Below are 18,919 nucleotides of genomic sequence, written 5' to 3'. Positions count from 1 at the left end.
AACGCCTTCAACGCTTATTCCCCTCCGATGCTGACGGTGGATCAAGGAGACCAGCGCTTATGCTGCAGGCCCGGATGCACTGTGTACATTGGCTGTGTCTCACCCTTTACCCATCCCTGTTGCTTGTCATGTGTTTCTTTGGTGTATTAAGAGTTTTTTTCATGTGCTATGTACAGAGGTGTTTTTTTCTGTTCTCAAACTGATCTCCCTGTTGGAGCTCAGTCTGGGGGGAGTTATTTTTTTCTCCTTATCTTTCCTCATGTTGTGCATTTTCCATTGTTATACCTCTGACCTGTCTTCCCCATGTGATGTTTGTGTCATGTATGTATGGTCAGAAGGGTAAGATGGCGCTGGCAAAGGTCGGCAGCCTTAACCCAATTTCCTTCGGGGTCAACCTTCAGGATCAATAAAGTTTTATTGAATTGAATTGAATAGAATAGAAGAAGTTCGATTACAGCAGAACTTTCCAAAAGAAGGTTTTAGCTGAAGCTACTTGGGGAAAAAAATAATCAGAACACTTATAGGTTTACAATGTTTTTATTTCGTTTTTTAAAGTGTCAGCAAAAGCAGAAACCCACTTAAGTAAACTGCATATAGTGCTCATAGTATATACAGATAGAAACATTAAACTATTAATGAGGTTGTGCAGTAAGTGTGCGAACACTAACACTTCCTTTCACAAACCAGGCTGTGGATGGCACTGTTACATTAAGAAAGATAAAGATTTTTCTATGAGTCTGCTTTGGCCAGTGCTATCCTCTATGCTGTTGCACGTTGGGGGAGCAGGTTGAAGGTTGCTGATGCCAACAGACTAAATAAACTGATCCGCAAGGCCAGTAATGTTGTGGGGATGCACGTTCAGCGAGAGACTGAGATGACCAAAAAGCACCACTGAACGACACAGGAAATCATTCCTGCCCGTGGCCATCTCCCTGTACAACTCCTCTATCTAATACACTGTAAACACTGCAATAGTTACATCCTTTTTGCACACGCTCTGTTCTACTCAGTAATGTTGCAGTGAATATTCTTGATATTAATTCATAATTACCTCAGTAAATCATTGATATTTATTATTGAGTGATTTGTCTATATTGTGCAATTTCTTACATTTGTAAATCTGTAACATATTGTATTGTTAAATAGTCTCGTCTGTTTCTGTTACTGTATTGGAGCAACTGTAACCCACGTAATTTCCCGAGGGATTAATAAAGTATGCTGATTCTGATAACAGAATATTACTTTAACACTAGTTAATGAAAAAATATGTTTCATGTAGTGAAGTTGGATTTGCTATACATATAATATTTGAGCATAGCCACCACGATAGGAAACTTTCCTATCAGTCACTCATCAGTTACTGAGGTCTGTAAGAAGTCCATCACCTTGATGTTCTCAAGCAGAACATTGCAAAAGAGGGACAGATCAGACTGAAAAACCAAGGAGACCTGACCATCACAAGAAGGTCCCCGCGTCATCGTCTTTTTGGACTAACTGAGGCCATAAGCAAGCAATGCAGGGAAAAAAACAGTTGTTTAAGGCATTTCCACTTTGCATTCAGTCTAATCAGACTGGCTTTCCAATATGGTAACGCATTCCTTACTTCACTACTTATTTACCCCTTCACTAAGAGGTGGCGGAGTCCACTACAAGTTTTCTACCTGCACCTGTACTCATAAAAGGAAAAACCCAGCCCCGCCTACCAGGGGCGGTTCCGACCCAGGTCTCACCTGTCACATTCATGCATCCTTTTGTTAAGATTTCACTTTAATGTTTATCAGTCGTCACATGTGCATTGTCAGACTTTAGTATTTTCACGTTTTGCAGCCTGACTATTTATTTTAAGTTCGAAGCTCACTCTTAGAAACATCAAATTCACTCTTGACATACATAAACACACACAAAAAGAGTGAAAAACTAACATCGTTGTCTTTTTGACCGCACCCACCCAGGTAGTACAGGACCCAGACGTGCCTCGTTCCATCTCGCTCCTTCCCCAAACAAATTGGAGTCTAGCTTGACACAAGTCCCAAAATGGATATGGCAGGAAAAGCAAATACGGATACGGTGTGTTTACTTTTCTCATTCATACTAACTGTGACGCGGAAATTAATCTCAGTAGCTACATCACGCAAAAGAGTGTCTCCAGGAAGAGCTGGACTATACAAAGGAGAAAGGTGGACTCTTCAAACATTTCCTCTTTTGTTTAATTTTTAAAAGATGGTCACATTTTCTGCTCTTCCCTGTTTACGTGCTTAGAAAAAGGTACGACTTGCTGTGACTTTGCGCCCTCTCGAAAATGTAGCCGTAAGCGTGATATAAAAAAAAAATTATTACGTGGCTTTCTCGTATATGGGCGGTGCAGCTGTGTAGTACCTCTAGACCTGAAAACATTTCTCTTTCAATGCTATTTTCTATCGAGATCAAGAACAAGTAATTGGGAAAATAATTTTCTGAACTATTGGATCCATCTTATAATATCGTGCCTGAAGATCTGGAAGATGAGGTTCTCATTAGTGGCATGTCTATTTTTTTTACACATCTGTTGTCTGGCTGTGGGAAACGATCGTTCCCCGAGGATGATATTCACAGAGAAAGGTAGGAAATGGTTTTTTTTTTCTCTTTTTAACTAAGATTAAAAAAATAGTGTAAACATGAGTCATAAAGCCCAAAATCGGGAAAATCTTCTCAATCATGTTAAGTGACTTCCTGGCATACTTTACGTCTATTAAAGTCTATAGTCTATGACTATAATCAATATGAATCATTGTGATTCAGGACAAAAACACGACGTATTGCTATCAAAAGTACAGTAGGTATTATTCAGTCCCGTTAAAGTGTGTGTCCACCATACATATGGCTCAGAAGATCATCATTACCTAATGATCTCTGACGCTATATAGAAAAAAAATGCACATAAGTGTATATTTTTACATTATTGGGGGGCTACATAAGCAATCACTTGATGACAGCGCCCCCAGCAATGTCTCTGTATTATGAGAATAGTTTGCACTTTTGGGATGTTTCAGGTAAAGTGTGTTTTAAGTCTCCAACACTGATACTTGTCATGAAATATCTTCATGTTCGTCTCTCCAGCTGTTGCAACAAAAGTCTTATTTATTAATGATAAGGCACACTGTTAACATAACATTAGAATACAATGTCAGAATATAATACTAAAACTGCATTATTATTACTACCTTTGCTAAAGTTATCTTTAGGGACGCTATGATGAAATTTAGGGGGTGGTTGTGCACCCCTAAAAAAGGGTCTACACGTGGCTTTGGATGGACAGACGTTAAGTTTCCTGGTTTTTTCAGAAAGACTCCTACGCTGTTCAGTTTTAGGCCCCCTGTTCTTTAGTTTTTTCTTCTATACTTGCAAATAACACCTGGAATGCTATGTTAACATGTAAAGAGAATCTTTACACAGATGTTTTAGGCTCTTCTGAGTCAAACTTGAGGAATGTCTAGCTGTTTTTGAACAGCTGCAGACATCATTGTATACCACGAAGTTGCTCAATTGTGGTAAGAAAGCCAAAGCCATGTTGATACATTTCCTTCTTATCTATGTAAGTTGCTATCACTTATGTGTAGCTGCTTGGGTGCCTAAATTCTACAACTTGCTCGGACATTAAAGTCTTATTTGCTTCCTGTTTATGGGACAAGTGTGTTAGAGCCCAAAGCACTTATAAAGAATTCTGTAGCTGCAGAGTGCAAATTGTGTTACTAAGCTGGACTTTGATAATGTTCTTTGTTTGTTCTAATTTCCTATATTTATGTGTTGTTGCTTTAATTTATATTTTCATAACATTGTTTCCTGGTCAAGTGTCCCATGAAATAAAGAGTTGCATCCATTTAAAGAAATGTTTACAAGGTTCTATGTACAAAGGACGGCATGTAAAAGAATAAAGACGTTAGGGTTTCAATTAGTGGAAGTTTAATTATTGACTTTTTCACCACGTTTTGACACTTACACTGAATTCCATTTAGCTTCTCCAGTTTCAGGGGTTTGATAGAGTTCATACTGGGTTTAGCTAATTAATATATTATATAATATTAACATTTATATCATTTTATTTCGTATCAGAATCAGAATCGTGTTTATTGGCCAAGTATATGTGCAGACACATACAGGGAATTTGGTTCCGGTAGAACCATGGTATGAGACCATTGCTCTTTTGATTACATTTTTCAGAAAGCCACGTCATTGCTGCAGTTAGAAGAAGTAATTTAGCTTATAAAGCACACTGACTTTCTCAGTAAAAGTGTGCAAACCAAAAAATTGCTTCAGTCAGTTGATTAACATCAGGTCAACGCCCTGTACTTTCAGTAAGCACTAACATCTGCTGATGTGTACTTTTCTTCTCAGATTACAAAAGTAATAGTTTGAAACAAAAAGAAAACCTTCACCTTTAAACACAGAATAAACTTAATATTTATAACTAAAAGCTCATATTAGGAAGTTTATTACAGTAAAAACCTAAAACTCTCACATTCTGATTTCTGTAATGTGGTGAGGGCGTAACAAAGTAACAAAAATGGATCCCCAAAGTGTTTAGGATTCATTCTCAGGATGACGGGAAAAAAATAATTAAAAACAAAAAATATATGACTTTAGTGGCAGCACTATACTACATAAATGGGTTAACTGTTGAGCCTCATTGTGGTACATGCTATAGATATTGGGAGATGTTCCAGGCAGGACCAGACGGACTGAGAACAGGTTATTCATGTATAAACATGTGTACAGTAACATTTTGTCCTTGTGCTATGCTTGGCAATTTTACATCATTGGCTGTGTTTATCCTTTAGAATATGTTTGTTTGTTTTTTATTCTTAATTCTAGAAGCTGCAATGAATAGGTTAGATCTTCCTCATGATCCACCGGTGCGGATTCTTCTAGAAGAGCAGCCGGACACTGTCTTAGCTGTTGGAAAAACATACCTGAATACCTACATTAAAAACCAGAACAAGGTAGAACATAGCTGTATAATCACACTAAATTAATGTATTGAATGCTCTGAAATAAATGGATCTTCATATTAATATCATGGGAAAGTAATAGTCATGCATTATGTATTTCCACAGAATCAAAGACGTATGCGGTTGGAGAATTGCAAAAGTGAAGTAAGTAAGCAGTCAACAGATAAACAGAGCAAAATTAAGTAGTTTGTTAAATTGTATTGTTTGAACACTCAAAAAATCTAACAACAATCTTGTTATTTAGGATTGCAGCTATAATATCACTTTGGCCCACCTTATGGAAGATGCTAACCAGTTGTTTGTGTGTGGAACCACTGGCGATGAAACAGTTTGCTGTAACTCGGTAGGACAGAGTACTGTGACAGAGAACTGATATAATACTGGGAACTGGTAGTTGTGTTGTTTCTGCTCAGGGTTGATACTAAGCGAAGCTACTTCTACTTTGGTTTAATTGAAACAGCCCTCTTCTGCAAACAAAGCAAATACATCACAGCACTTCCTGTTTAGCCATATTTGTTTTTGCTTTATAATTTTTTGAACTATCTGTTAGATACAGGGTGTTGGTTATACATGTTTATCATCTGTGATGTACATTAGTTGGGAAACATTAAGATAAACTGTTCTTTCTTTTTAATAGAATTTGGCAGAGCAGTCACCGATATGCAAGGAGAGTTTAATAAAACATATAAGCCCATTTGACATAAAGGAGGGTGACCTGTCGGCCCTTGCAGGTGAGTTTTTTACACACAAGATGCTTTTGAATAAATCTGCTGATGAATCCCTCCTTCCTCATTCACCTTTTTCTATGAGTCTGTAATTTTAATCCTTCTTGTGTGTTTACAGAAAGTCTGTACTTTTGTCAAAACTACTAACATCTTTTATTTAAATCAGTCCCTTTTAAAGGTTGCTCCGTCTCCCTATTACTATAATATTGAACTAGTTTCTCCCTGTTTGTACATCCCTATAAAACCTCAATTTGCCACTGTTTGTTCCAGAATCTGAACAAAGTGCAGATCTCTACATAACACGCTCTGGATCTGATGGATCTGTTGGCATTCACAAATTTGGTAAAGCAAGAGTGGGGCCAAAGAACCACAATAAAGGTATTTTCATAAAGTTAGAGCCACAGAGACCTTATTTAGTGAAATCACATCACTATAAATGTTTGGAGACAAATAAATATTTCTCTTTCAATGTTTAGAGCAGCATTATGTAGGATTGGTGCTCAGCAAACGCGAGGATCCCTCCCAGAACAGAGTTTATGGCTTTTATAAGGAGAAAACCAAAGACCCTGGACTGTTCAGTGAAATGTGGCTCCCATTTGTGACCCAGGTTTGCATGGTAAGACCAAAATAGTTAGAAAATTTGTATTAAGTGCCACCAACAATAAAAAAGAAATAAATAAACATAAATACATAATGATAGATTGACTGTCCATTGCTTCTAGACAGATGTTGGTGGTCCTAAGAACAACTTGCAGTTTACTTGGACATCCCAGATGAATGCCAGGCTCTTCTGTGGAGATCAGGAGAGAAAACAGCATTTCTCCGAGCTGGTGGATGTTTCCACTGTGGATGCAGATCGATGGCAGGATACAAAGATCTATGCACTCTTTAGAAATGAATGGTAGGACTCTGATGATATTTATTTTGATGCTTCTACTCTATCATAGTTAATATATGTCATTATTATGGTAATATTATTCACATTTCTATATTTGATTTAACATAAAATAATAGTTATAATACAGTTATTGTCTGTTTTTATGACTCAGTGTTTGTGTAACTGAGTCATGTGCTGTTTTATTTTTCTAAATATGATTATGACTGGTTTAACATCACATGGATGTTAAACCAGTAACCAAAGGTTTAAACCAGAGTGATTTGGCTGCTTGATTTGGAATTTTTACACAGAAGTAAAACACAGGAACTTGGGGAAATTGTAATAGAAAAAAATGCCATCCTCATAGTGCTTTTATGATTTAACTTAGATTTATTTGGTCAGGTGACACTTTATGTCCTCTGTAGTTTTAAGCCATGTTCTGTTTATTTTTCCCCTTTTTTCAGTCTGTATGGTCAGCTGTTTTTGTTTTTTCAGCCATTTTGCTTTAAATGTGTCAGACAAACCTGCTGACTATGTGTCTCCCTGCAGGGGGATGAGTGCTGTCTGTGTCTACACGATTGAAGACATCAACAAAATCTTCGAAAACTCTCCTTTCAATGGCTACAAAAAAGACCAAATGGACAGACCAAGGACGGTATGAGACATTTAAACTGGTCTGAAGAGAAAAGTGTAACAAACAGTGCCACTACACAAAGATTCATGTATTTTATGGCTGATATCTTTCAAACCAACTGCGTAATTATACTTAAAAGCACAAAGTGGCCTGATCTTTTTAGCTATATCTTTTGGTAAACACAGGGCTCATTAAAATGCCAAATAAATCAAGTGTATTAAACTTGTTTGAAACAAGCAACTTGGAAATTAGAGACATGACTTTCTCCTAATTCACTGATCCTATAACAGCTTTTGAATTTTAAATGGTTACTCCGACAGCATTATCAGAGTAAAGTTTTCATATGCAGCAAGAGAAAACAAAAGGCTTGACATCTTCAAGGGGTAAATGGGGCCACACGTGGTATGAAGCTCTATTAAATAGAGCACTTTTTTCTTCTTCAGTGCGCTCCTGATAGCTCCAAGCTTCCAGTGGACACCCTGAAGAAGATTGAAAAGATTTCAGAGATGGAGCAGTTGGTTCATCCTGTCGGCAACCCTGGCCTTCTTTTCTTTAATCATCACAACTATACCCACATCCAAGTTGACAGTAAACCAAACAGCAGAAGTAGTAATCAGAACGTCATCTTCCTATCTTTAAGTGAGTAAAAAAAAAAATCTAAATGATAAAATACTAAATGTTAAGAAGAATGTTCTGTGTGTTTGTCTACAGTGGAAGGTGAGTAGAAACAGGACATAATATTAAAGTAGTCATTACTAGTATATGTCTAGTAAAATAAGGCACACATCGGAACAGACTGAGTGGGACTGGGTTGTAATGAAGAGGAATCATTTACTAAAGGGCAAACGTAGGTGGGTGGTGTAACCTGCAAAACCAGAAACCGAAAGTTTCCTGTATGATCACACCTGCTGGGGTCTTCACACAAAGGTGACAAGTAGAAGAACAGGTGTGGCACAATCTGAATGTAACATAAAACTCCCAGATATAAACTTCCTCTTTTTCCTTTTTTATGTTGACATAACAGGCTTTTTGTCACGGTACTGGGTCGTGTGACCCAGTGTTTGAGTTTTATGTATTTTTTTGTATTCATTTTCAATCTAGTTAAATTCTAGGTTGCTGTTCAGACCTTATTTCTTAGTTATTTCTGTCATCTCCACCTGTACTCAGTCTCCCTGGTTCCTGCATCTACGTTTCATGTCTATGCGGTTAAGTTCATGTCATGTTTAATCTCCATGTCTATGTCTCCGTGTTTCCTGTTTTATTCTGTAAGAGTCTGGTGTTCTTTGTTCATTGTAGTTAGTATTACTCTCCTCTGTATTGTCATTATGTTTCATTTGAGTCAGCTGTGTTCTCATGTGTCTCCACTTCCACCACACACACTCTCCACACGGTCTGCCCCCGCTGGCCCTAAAACTTTTGGTTTTCCATTTACTCCAGTTCCCCTTAAAATAACATGTTGAGTCAATGCACGCTGTTTGTACTTTGACCTCCGTGACTACTAAGTCAGCCTTTTCTAAATATGATCAGAAGAGTATTAAAGTATGTGATGAGTTAGATGTGACTGTTGAATGACTACCCCACAGGCTACTATACAGAGTGGATTGCGCCTTGTGATGTGTGTGGTGCTGAGATCACAGTTAGTCACTGGTTGACAAATTTATTTGATATGTTTATACAGGTTCTGAAGACAAAATGTAGTATCATATAAGGTAACAGATCCAGAGAGTGAGTGGGATGGCAGAGGTGGGTTAGAGTGGTTAGACAGTTTTTAACTGTTAGTCATTTCCTCCCTCACCCCTCACCCCATTGTGTCTTTCCACAGATAATGGAGGGATTCATAAGGTGCTGCAGAATGAAAGTCACACCTTTGTAATTGCTGAGTATCAACCATTCAAACAAAAAGCACACGTTCTCAGCATCATCCTTCAGTCTACCTTTGTGAGTAACAATGATCACTGTGTAACCAATGTCCCAATCAAACCACAAAGATTACTCATATGGAATAAATGGTTTTTGTGGACGAAAGGGGAAAAATTAACAATTTTATCTCCTAAAGAATCTACTGTAGCATCTAATCAATAACTTTGAAATCATTTCAATCTTATTTTCCAATGAATTTTACGAAAAAGCCCAGTACATTAAGAAAACCTGTCCATCATTACAGAAAAAGCTGTATGTGAATGATGGAAGTCAACTGGTCCAACTTGATGTAGCAGACTGTTCCCAGTATGGAGATACCTGCCAGGACTGTATGTTATCCAGAGATCCTTACTGTGGCTGGGATGGCACCCAGTGCATACATGAGACAAAGTAAGACCTCAGAGCTTTATGGAACTCGTATCTATAAAATATGAAGAATAATTCTTCACAGCCAACAATTGCATTAAATGTTTCCAACAGTAAATTAAAATAAGTGTTTACCTTATTTGAGGTAAGTCATACAAGCGAACAACAAGTCAGCTTCACAGTTGTGTTGAATGCTTTTCCTTCCCTAAACAGAAATATGAAATATGTTCATTTTTTATATTCATGTTTAGTCACCTTAATTTTCTTTACCTATGCTGGTATGTTTCTTTGCCCATTACTACTGCTGCTGATGGTCAACAGTCAAAAGGCAATGAAAGCAGAATCAGGACTGTTTATTAATACCAACATTACTAATACCAAATATGACCAGAGATGGGCAGTAACGCATTACGTTACTGTAATCTGATTACTTTTTTCAAGTATTGAGTAAAGTAAGGGATTACTATTGCAAAATCGGTAATTAGATTACCGTTACTTTCCCGTAGGAACGCTGCGTTACTGCGTTACTAAAACCGTGATTTTTTGGCGAGAATGTCTCATGACAGTGACGTAAGCGAGTGCACCGTTGGTGACAACAGCTGTGTGCTCTCTGTGGGAGAGAGTATGAGCGTGCAGCGTTTAAAGCGTGGAAGTACTGACCTTACTTTGAGTTTGATTCCATAAAAAGTGACAAAAACATTAGCGTCCGTTGTGTGTGGGAAGAAAACTTTTTACAGCGAAAAAAACCCCTAAACTTCCAAGCAAGCACCAAGTGCGCAACGACGTAATGGGAAACTCACAGAGAAACTCGTGGATTCTTCAACTGACCGCGGCACACCTGCACCAGGGTAAACCTCCGCCTACCACAGTCCTGCTTTACAGGTGAAAATAGAGCAACCGTTATAGATAGATATAAATAGAGCACAGGACCGCTGAGTCTTTGACTTTATTTATTTTCTGCTGTGTTTTACTTGCATCTATTTGAATGAGTGAGTGTAAACACGAAAAATATTTTATTTTATGTGCTGGAATGTGCAGAAAATAGGTTTACATATTAAACAAATTTATTCAAGTCAGAGAATGTTGCATATAATTAAATTTTTGCTTGATGCATAAAGTTAAAAGATTAAAACTTATAAAACAAGTTAAAAAAAAGAGACTTTTCCATTTGATTACATTTTGTATGATGGATTATGCAGAAAAAGTAGAATTGGGCTGAAAGATCTATCACTTTATCACCTCTTCAGGTTGTAAATCGTGTTTTTAAAAAGTAATTAATTACTTTTGAAAATAAGTAATCAGTAAAGTAACGGGATTACTTTTTTGGGGAAGTAATCAGTAATTAGTTACTGATTACTTTTTTCAAGTAACTTGACCAACACTGAATATGACCATGTAAAAACATGGTCATATTTATACAAACATTACTCCGTAGTATTTAAACACTCATTAGTGTACCTTTTGAATCATACACAGGTTTGATTCAGATACTACAAAGTCGTGCTCGCACGCCCCGAAGAGTATAAATGATTATGCAACATCATTAGTGTACTTTTTGCCTTGTGCCACCTGACAAAGCTCGACAGATGAGTCACTGCAAACTTAATCCACGATGAAGCAACACTCGGGAATTACAATGTCCCGTAAATCATGTTGTCACAATATTTCAGCACATATTAACACTTGGAGCCGTTTGTGAATTTGTCCTACTGTAGCTCTACTGCTTTATGAAAGACTAGTGTTCTGTGTACCGATCAGGTATCAGCCAACAGATGACTTTTGTTCAACTGAGAAAATATTAACATAAATAACCAAGAAAATCATGAGTATATTTTGTATATTACTCATAGATTAAAGAGCACATATACCAAAACAAGATAATGTGCATTAAATTGAGCAAATTTCATTTACATAGTGCCAGTTCACAAAAGAGAGTGATCTCAATGCATTTTATATTGTATAGTCTTAGATACTACTAGAGTTAGAGATAGCATAGAGAAACATAGAAGAACAACAAAGAATGTCTAAGGAGCTTGGAAAGAAAAGTGTCTGGAATTTCTTGAAGACGTTTCACCTCTCATCCGAGAAGCTTCTTCAGTTCTAGGGTCAAATGGTGGAGAGTCACAGATTTAAGCCCTGTGGGAGTGTCCCCCAAAGAGGGACAAAAGGACCCCCTATAGATCCTCTACCTAATCACATGAGCCAATGTGTGAAAACGGGTGTAGGTCACAATCAGCCAAGGTTTCGGGTGAGCTCATTGTGAAACCTAGCCCCACCCTATCTTGTGATTTCCTGAGGTCAGATGGCCCAGGATGTGAGTGGGCGTTAAGGCGTCTGGGAAGGGATCTCAAAACTGGATTATAGATGCAGACAGTTGGTGTCATAAGCCACCACCTCTGTTCAAAGATGGTCACTCACAGTGGACATAAATGGCCTCTTTTTTTTATCATTAGGGGGTTCTTTTGTCCCTCTTGGGGAGATACTCCCACAGGGTTTAAATCTGGGGCTCTCCACCATTTGACCCTAGAACTGAAGAAGCTTCTCGGATGAGAGGTGAAACGTCTTCAAGAAATTCCAGACACTTTTCTTTCCAAGCTCCTTAGACTACAATGACCTGGATGACTGAGAACCTTCACAGACAACAACAAAGAATATAACAGCCAACTCCAGGCAGTTTAATTGGACCAGTAACCACAAATCAGTTATATGCAGCCATGTGTCAAGACATTTTGCTTTAGTCGAGTACAGGATATTGTGTCACATGTATGCAATAAGGATTTTGGCAACTAAACAGTACCTGAGCTCTAAGAATATGTCAGTTTCCATGTCTACAGTGTGCATGTGTCTACCTTAGTATGAGTAACGCATATTTCATTGGTGGGTGATTGCAAGATTCCCTCCAGATGCCTGCAGGCCCTCCAGTCTGTTGTGACTTTCCAGACTTGTCTGTGCACACACTGGCAGACTCAGACTGAAAAAAAAACAAGAACATTTCCCTGCACACCTTGCAAGGACTGAATACCTGAATTCAGATGGATATCTATATTAGTTCGTGACATTTTCTTGAACATCAAGATAGCGTGCACTAATTTCCCCTTTTTTTCTCCAACTTGATTAAGATGCATTTGTGAAGATATGATGCAAAATGTCACGTTTTTCCCTGTTTTGCAATGTTAGTCCTTCCAAAAATTCCTGGATCCAAGCCTCATTCTAGTCATGCATTTTTCATGCAAATCAGTCCACAGATGAACTAATAACATTGTCACATTGATCGGGGTAACAAATCCTTTTCTCTGTGGTCCACAGCCCTGCCCATCCATGAGCGTAATCCTGATCATTTGCATGGCTCAATGAAAGTAATGCTATTGTTAATCTTATTATTAAGCACAGCTATTCAGAAATGGCACTAGGTTTGTACACTTAGAAATGCGTTGCTGTAAAAAAATGTGTGATTTTGTTTTTCACATTCAGCAGCTGTTATCTTTCAGGAAATGCGGGTTTAAAAAAGCATACTACGCAAACTATCAAGGAAATTACGTTTTTCAACATAAGTCTGATAACGACACGAGAATTTTTTTCATTCTAAAGAGACGTGTTCACTTAAACTTTCCCAACATTTTTCTTCTCACATGGCAATTTGTTAATTTCTGTAAATACCTTTATAGGAACTATATTGAACTATATCAATGCACTGGTATTTTCATTCTCACTTTGTGATTCTAGTTTTGTTCCACAGAAATTTGACTTGAAGATGAAATTTACCTCTTAAAAGGGAAGGCACCTTTAACTGTAAATGGGAACATTTACACAACATTATAGTGAAAAGAGAACAGGGTCTTGTGAGGTAAAATTAGTGCTACTCAAACCTCAACCAACAAACTTACAAACACAACCACACTGCATGCAAAAGTACAGCTGGGTTTTTGCAGCTCCACACATGCAGATGATTTTTTCGTTTTATGTGGGAGATTACTAACCGCTAAGGATCTTTTTCTCTGATAAAATGTTGTCAAGGTTCACTTCATATTAATCCTCCACTTATGAGGAAATGGCATCAAGATCAGGCTAAGTTGCCCACAGATGGGGAGAAATCCCTTTTTCTTGAAAGTTAAGAGGGATAACAAATTTCAGAATATTAGTAATAGTAAAACTCCTAAAAACTCCAAACCACGTAGATGTGGAAGCTCTCTTGGAGCACATTTATGAGTGGGGACAGTACTATATGTTGTAATGTTACAGTTATTGAATCATTCCGCTTTTGTTCTTTTGATCTGTTTAGATTTCCTTTTGCTTCGATATCCCAGTACATTCAAAGAGTGTTGTGTGAATGAAAAATACTGAAGTTGGTATTGACTATCTTACACACTACCAAAAATTATTTTCTAATCAAAGATGTTTTAGTTAGAAAACAATATACACAGATCAAAACTTTCCACTGGTATAATTTTTTTAAATCGATTGTTAAGCGTAATCATTCCATACGGCCTAATTTACTCATACATTATCTTTTTCAGGGGGAGCTGGCGTGATGCAGCCACTGGGGACCTTTCCATCTGTAATAAGCACAATGGTATTTAAATTCATTTCAGTTTTACTTTACTGCATAATGCCTATTCACAACAAAACTAATCTTGGGACACTTTAAGGTGAAGACCCTGCATAGCAGAGGAAAAACCCAAAGATCAAACGATAGTCTATGAACAATCATAGAAGGAATTGTTTAAATATTTTGGGGGTATTTGAATTTTATTTTCCTGTATTCCGAACACAAGAGCTATTAGATGCACCACAAAACAATACAGTGCTGTATACACTGGTAGTTGGTACTTTCTTAGCTGAAAATTACCCAAATGTATCCTCTCCCTTTCTTATCTTTTGTGATGCTAGTTCAGAAACCGAATACAAAAACTAAACACAGTTTGTGAGGCCTGTTAGTGTTATCATTAACTGTCCTTTAACTGTTTATATATTTATCTGATATTTAAGAATTACACTATTGGCTTTATCATATAATATAAATGTATTATTTTTTATTAAGTAGTCTAAAAATCTAAGATTGAGTAAAAGGGCCATTTTAGCTGTAGCCCAGGAGACTGTATGATCGTAATTTCCTACTATTTTCAGTCTTTGGTTCACTTGAATAGATTTGAATGGTTTGCCATTCAAAATAATCTTTATTTAATTTTTACCAGATCATGAAGAAGCCCTTCAGTTCAGTTTCTCTTCCTCTATTATAAAACTGACTGATAAAGAAATGCCTGGTGTCATAACAGTAATTATCAAACGTACATGTAAAAAAATTTTTTAAATGTGGTTAATTATTAACTAACTTGACAAACTCTCACAAAGAGCTGAGTCAATGCAGTTGAGCAGTAAAGTCTGTTGATTGGCATTAGAGGAAAAATGGCTAAAATGTGGATTGTTTAAATGCAGAATGGACAGCATGAAAGAAAAATAAGGATTTTTTTTATCTTATATTGGTGTGAATTGTATAAAGCTACTTTAGCAGAGTCAAAACAAGAGCAAAATAAGTGAATGGAAAAAAAATCACAATACACTTATACATAATTCAATTATAGGTAGGAAACTGATCTCTTATATTATAAAGTTAGAAAAGTCTTTGCAAAATATACTGTGTAGATGCATGAGCATATGCAAGAGCTTAAAGACCCCGCTCTCGCTTCCTCTGTGGTTTCCGTTAGTAAACCATGGCGCTGTTTCCTCATATACAAAGCAAAAACAAAAAAAATCAACAGCAGTAACACAAGTAACACAAGCTCTGTCTATACACTAATCAAACAATTCAAAAACGGCAAAATGTATGTTAAAAGGATAAATTAATACACTCGCAGCACATTTTTGAGTGACATATTTCAGAAAACCTACACAAGTAATGTAACACACAAATTTTCCAGCAAATTGATGCAAACCGCAAATTCAAGACAGGACCAGAAACCAGTTACCACCAGCCAATAAGACTCATTTGAATAGCTTGGTAGGTGAGAGTGTGCACATTGTATTCCTCCATATGCAAGGGGGATTCAAACGCACAGCAGACAGCATAGCTTTTATTCATCATAGTTTAGCTTCCTGTCTCGCCAAATAGGTCACATGTTAAGGGGAACAAAAACTAGATTTGTTTCTTCTTATAGCTGTGCATCTGTATGCCACACGCTTCTGCAATGATACTCATCATTGGTGCCATCTGTGGTCAAATGTGCTTCAGTTTTAATCTTATCAACATCTTAAGATCATGTTTATCTGAGTTACTAAAAAAAGTTTTTATTCCACAACTTGTGCTTTCATCATTACAAACATTTACCCTTTAAAATTTTAATAATTTACATTAATAATATCTCATAGTAATCCTTTTATGTTTATTTGCATATGATATAGTTCTTCTATTTTATTCTGTTATTCTTTATAAATGCCTCCAACCCTTATAGCTGATCAACTTCCTCTTTTAACTTGAAGGCTTTAAAAGGAGAAGTTCTCTTATGCTTTATATTCTATATTTAACAACTGAAACACTTACACACCATTAGGTAATATCTTTTGTATCTATTCTATTTGTTGAGCTGACTGCAGTGGAAAACTCAAATGCATAAATAGACACAATGTCAGTTTTACACTATGTAGACAATGATTGTTAAAATATACAACCGCATTTTCTCTGTTGTTTGCTTTAAAGCTACATTGCCCTTGGTCCTTATATGAGCATTCACCTGAGGGAAGGAAACCAGTTTGATTTAGGTTTACTACACTGCATTTGAAATCTGACTGGTTTAAAAATAAACAGACAAAACGAAAAGCAGAACTGAAGTTGTCCCTCTTCTGTTGTTTCCACAGCATCAAATTATACAGGTGACCCAGTCCCAGTCCCACGTTACTCAAAGTATTTCCTTCAATGCCCAGTGTCATCCCGTCATGCTCAGTACAGTTGGCAGCACGATGAAAACTCTACAGCCTGTAGCTCGGGGAAAGAGCAGTGCCTTTATCTGATTGACAACATGGACAGTGAGTGCAAGGGAACTTACAAATGTATATCACAGGAGATGGGTTACAGTAAAGTCCTGGTACAGTACGAACTACAGGTGGAGAATGACGCGAAGACCCAACAGTACAAACAACACTGGCCGAATAAGGCAGAGGGCCGAAAGACAAGCCCAGTGATCTGGGTTTGTCTAATGATGGCTCTGATTAAGAGTTTGTCCTTTTAGTTCCTTGGTGATGTAAGTTAGAGGCTGAATCTGTGATATTCTAAAATCTTAAATTTGTTACAATTGCTGTTTTTTCAGTTACAGTTATTGTTTCTTTCCTTCCATTAATTAACTGCACTTCCAACATCTGTGTAAACATCTGTAACAGCTGTGGCTCAGACGGGTAATGCAAGCCATTCGCGTTATTTTGTTTGGTTTTTCCAGTGCAATATCAACTCTCTGCAATATATGTCGTTTTTTTAAACAAATAATGACCTTATGAATTGTATGAAAATGTAAACGTTCTTTTAACTCTTTCTTCACAAATTGCTGAGAAGCCCATATGTGTTTTGAAAAGACTGCCAGTGTTTTAGAGCATTTTTATTCATGTACGTGTTGCAATATGAAACTTTCTATTTCTAATCTTTACAGTTATTGACATGCTGTGAAAAAATATTTGGCCCCTTTCTGATTTTTTTAAGTTTTTTGTGAAAAAGTAACTGGTTCTTCCAACCTTTGCAGCAAGAACTGAAATCAAGTAATTGCAATAATTGGCAATCACATTGCTGTAGAGATATTTTTGACCATTCTTTTTTGCATAATTGTTTTAAATCTGACACATTATTTTGTGGAGTGGCCTTGAGCCAATCAGAGAGGAATTTGCTAGTGTGTTTCTGATCATTCTCCTACTGCATAACCCAAGTGCACCTGAGCTTCTGGTTACAAATTTATGGCCTTACATTCTCCTCCAGGATCCTCTGGTAGAGATCAGAATTCATGGTTCTGTTAGTCATCCAGGTCCCCAGACAATCACACTTCCCACCACTATGTTGTTTCTCAGCTGTGTCTTTAGATTGTGGCCTGATGGGTTTCTTTTTGAGATCTGTTAGCTGCTTCTCTTTGTCAGACAGGCTCTATTTAAGTGAACCTTTGTCTAAAGTTTGTTTGATGATCTGAAACATTTAAGTGTGACAAATATGGAAGTGAATACTTTTTCACAGCACTGAATGTTACATTGGTTTCCTGTAATGTGAAATTTGATCTGAATGTATGTTTCGCACTTTAAAAAATCCTGTCATGTCTGCTACCTCAAGCGTTAGAGTTCACAAGACTGAGACCCTGTGTCAGTTTTAACTTTCACACATCTTTTGTTAATAGCAGCTATTGTTGAAGGGTGTTTCTGCATCAACACATTTTTTTGTCCCTCAGGTTTCAAATTGCAAATAAGTTGCTGCACTGCCAAATACTTGAGCTGACAGTACAAAGTACAAATGCCAAATTAATTTTATTAGATCTTTTGTTCTGTGATGCCTAGCAAAATACAGGAGAGAATACAGTGTGTTATTAAATTCATGCTGTGCTGCAAAATTACCAAAATACTCACTTTCTGATTTCTAATTTGGCCCAACACAGCAAGCTTTTCCACATTTAGTAATCGCAGGCCATAAATTATTTGTAGTTAATTATATATTGAGGGCGACCGTGGCTCAGGGGGTTGGGAATCGCATCTGTAACCGGAAGGTCGCCGGTTCGATCCCTGGGCTCTCTGTCCTGGTCGTTGTGTCCTTGGGCAAGACACTTTACCCTACTGGTGTTGGCCAGAGGGGCCGATGGCGCGATATGGCAGGCTCGCTTCTGTCAGTCTGCCCCAGGGCAGCTGTGGCTACAACTGTAGCTTGCCTCCACCAGTGTGTGAATGTGAGAGTGAATGAATAGTGGTATTGTAAAGCGCTTTGGGTGCCTTGAAAAGCGCTATATCAATCCAATCCATTATTATTTCATTTGTTTGCTTTTATTTTTTTTGTATTTATTTTTTTTGATCAGTGGTTTTATTTTGCTTATTTTAAACTTGCACTTCGGTCGGCCTTGTTACCTTTAAATATGCCAACCTTAATGAAATTGACCACTGGGTGGATGGATGTGTGGGGCTGTGTGTAGATGGAGGTTGTGTAATACAGGGTTGTGTCTGTGCGTATGTGTGTGTGTTTTCATGCAAATCTTTCATAATCTATTCAGTATCAGTGAATTTCACTTTTGAACTTTGAGCTTTTGAACTGATCTGTACGTTTAAAAAAACATACATAAGCAAATCTTATGTAGTGTACATAGTTTTTCCATATAAGGATAATTCTTTTTTTATGCCGCAGCTTCCTTCCTTTTTTTTATACCGAGTTTAGTTTGTCAAAACCTGACTAAATCTTAAAAAAGAGAAT

The 18,919-nt window shown here is 37.2% G+C and overlaps 1 protein-coding gene across 1 annotated transcript; it reads left to right on the top strand.

The window, feature by feature from the left end:
• The first annotated feature begins 1,952 nt into the window (after positions 1 to 1,952).
• LOC102196420 (semaphorin-7A-like) lies at positions 1,953 to 18,228 on the top strand. The gene is made up of 14 exons (XM_005727695.2): positions 1,953 to 2,598; positions 4,849 to 4,976; positions 5,091 to 5,129; positions 5,230 to 5,328; positions 5,623 to 5,716; positions 5,981 to 6,088; positions 6,187 to 6,326; positions 6,433 to 6,611; positions 7,137 to 7,242; positions 7,665 to 7,860; positions 9,044 to 9,159; positions 9,386 to 9,531; positions 14,022 to 14,077; positions 16,357 to 18,228. Exons 1-14 carry the CDS (start codon positions 2,502 to 2,504, stop codon positions 16,725 to 16,727), a joined length of 1,875 nt encoding a protein of 624 aa, XP_005727752.1. The 5' UTR covers positions 1,953 to 2,501; the 3' UTR covers positions 16,728 to 18,228.
• Positions 18,229 to 18,919: the final 691 nt, after the last annotated feature.

The sequence above is a fragment of the Pundamilia nyererei genome, unplaced genomic scaffold (assembly GCF_000239375.1).
Source record: "Pundamilia nyererei isolate P.nyererei 1_Seehausen unplaced genomic scaffold, PunNye1.0 scaffold00025, whole genome shotgun sequence".
NCBI classification, from domain to species: Eukaryota; Metazoa; Chordata; class Actinopteri; order Cichliformes; family Cichlidae; genus Pundamilia; species Pundamilia nyererei.
The sequence above is the reverse complement of the archived record's forward strand: the minus strand, read 5'-3'. Positions and strand labels throughout refer to the sequence as shown.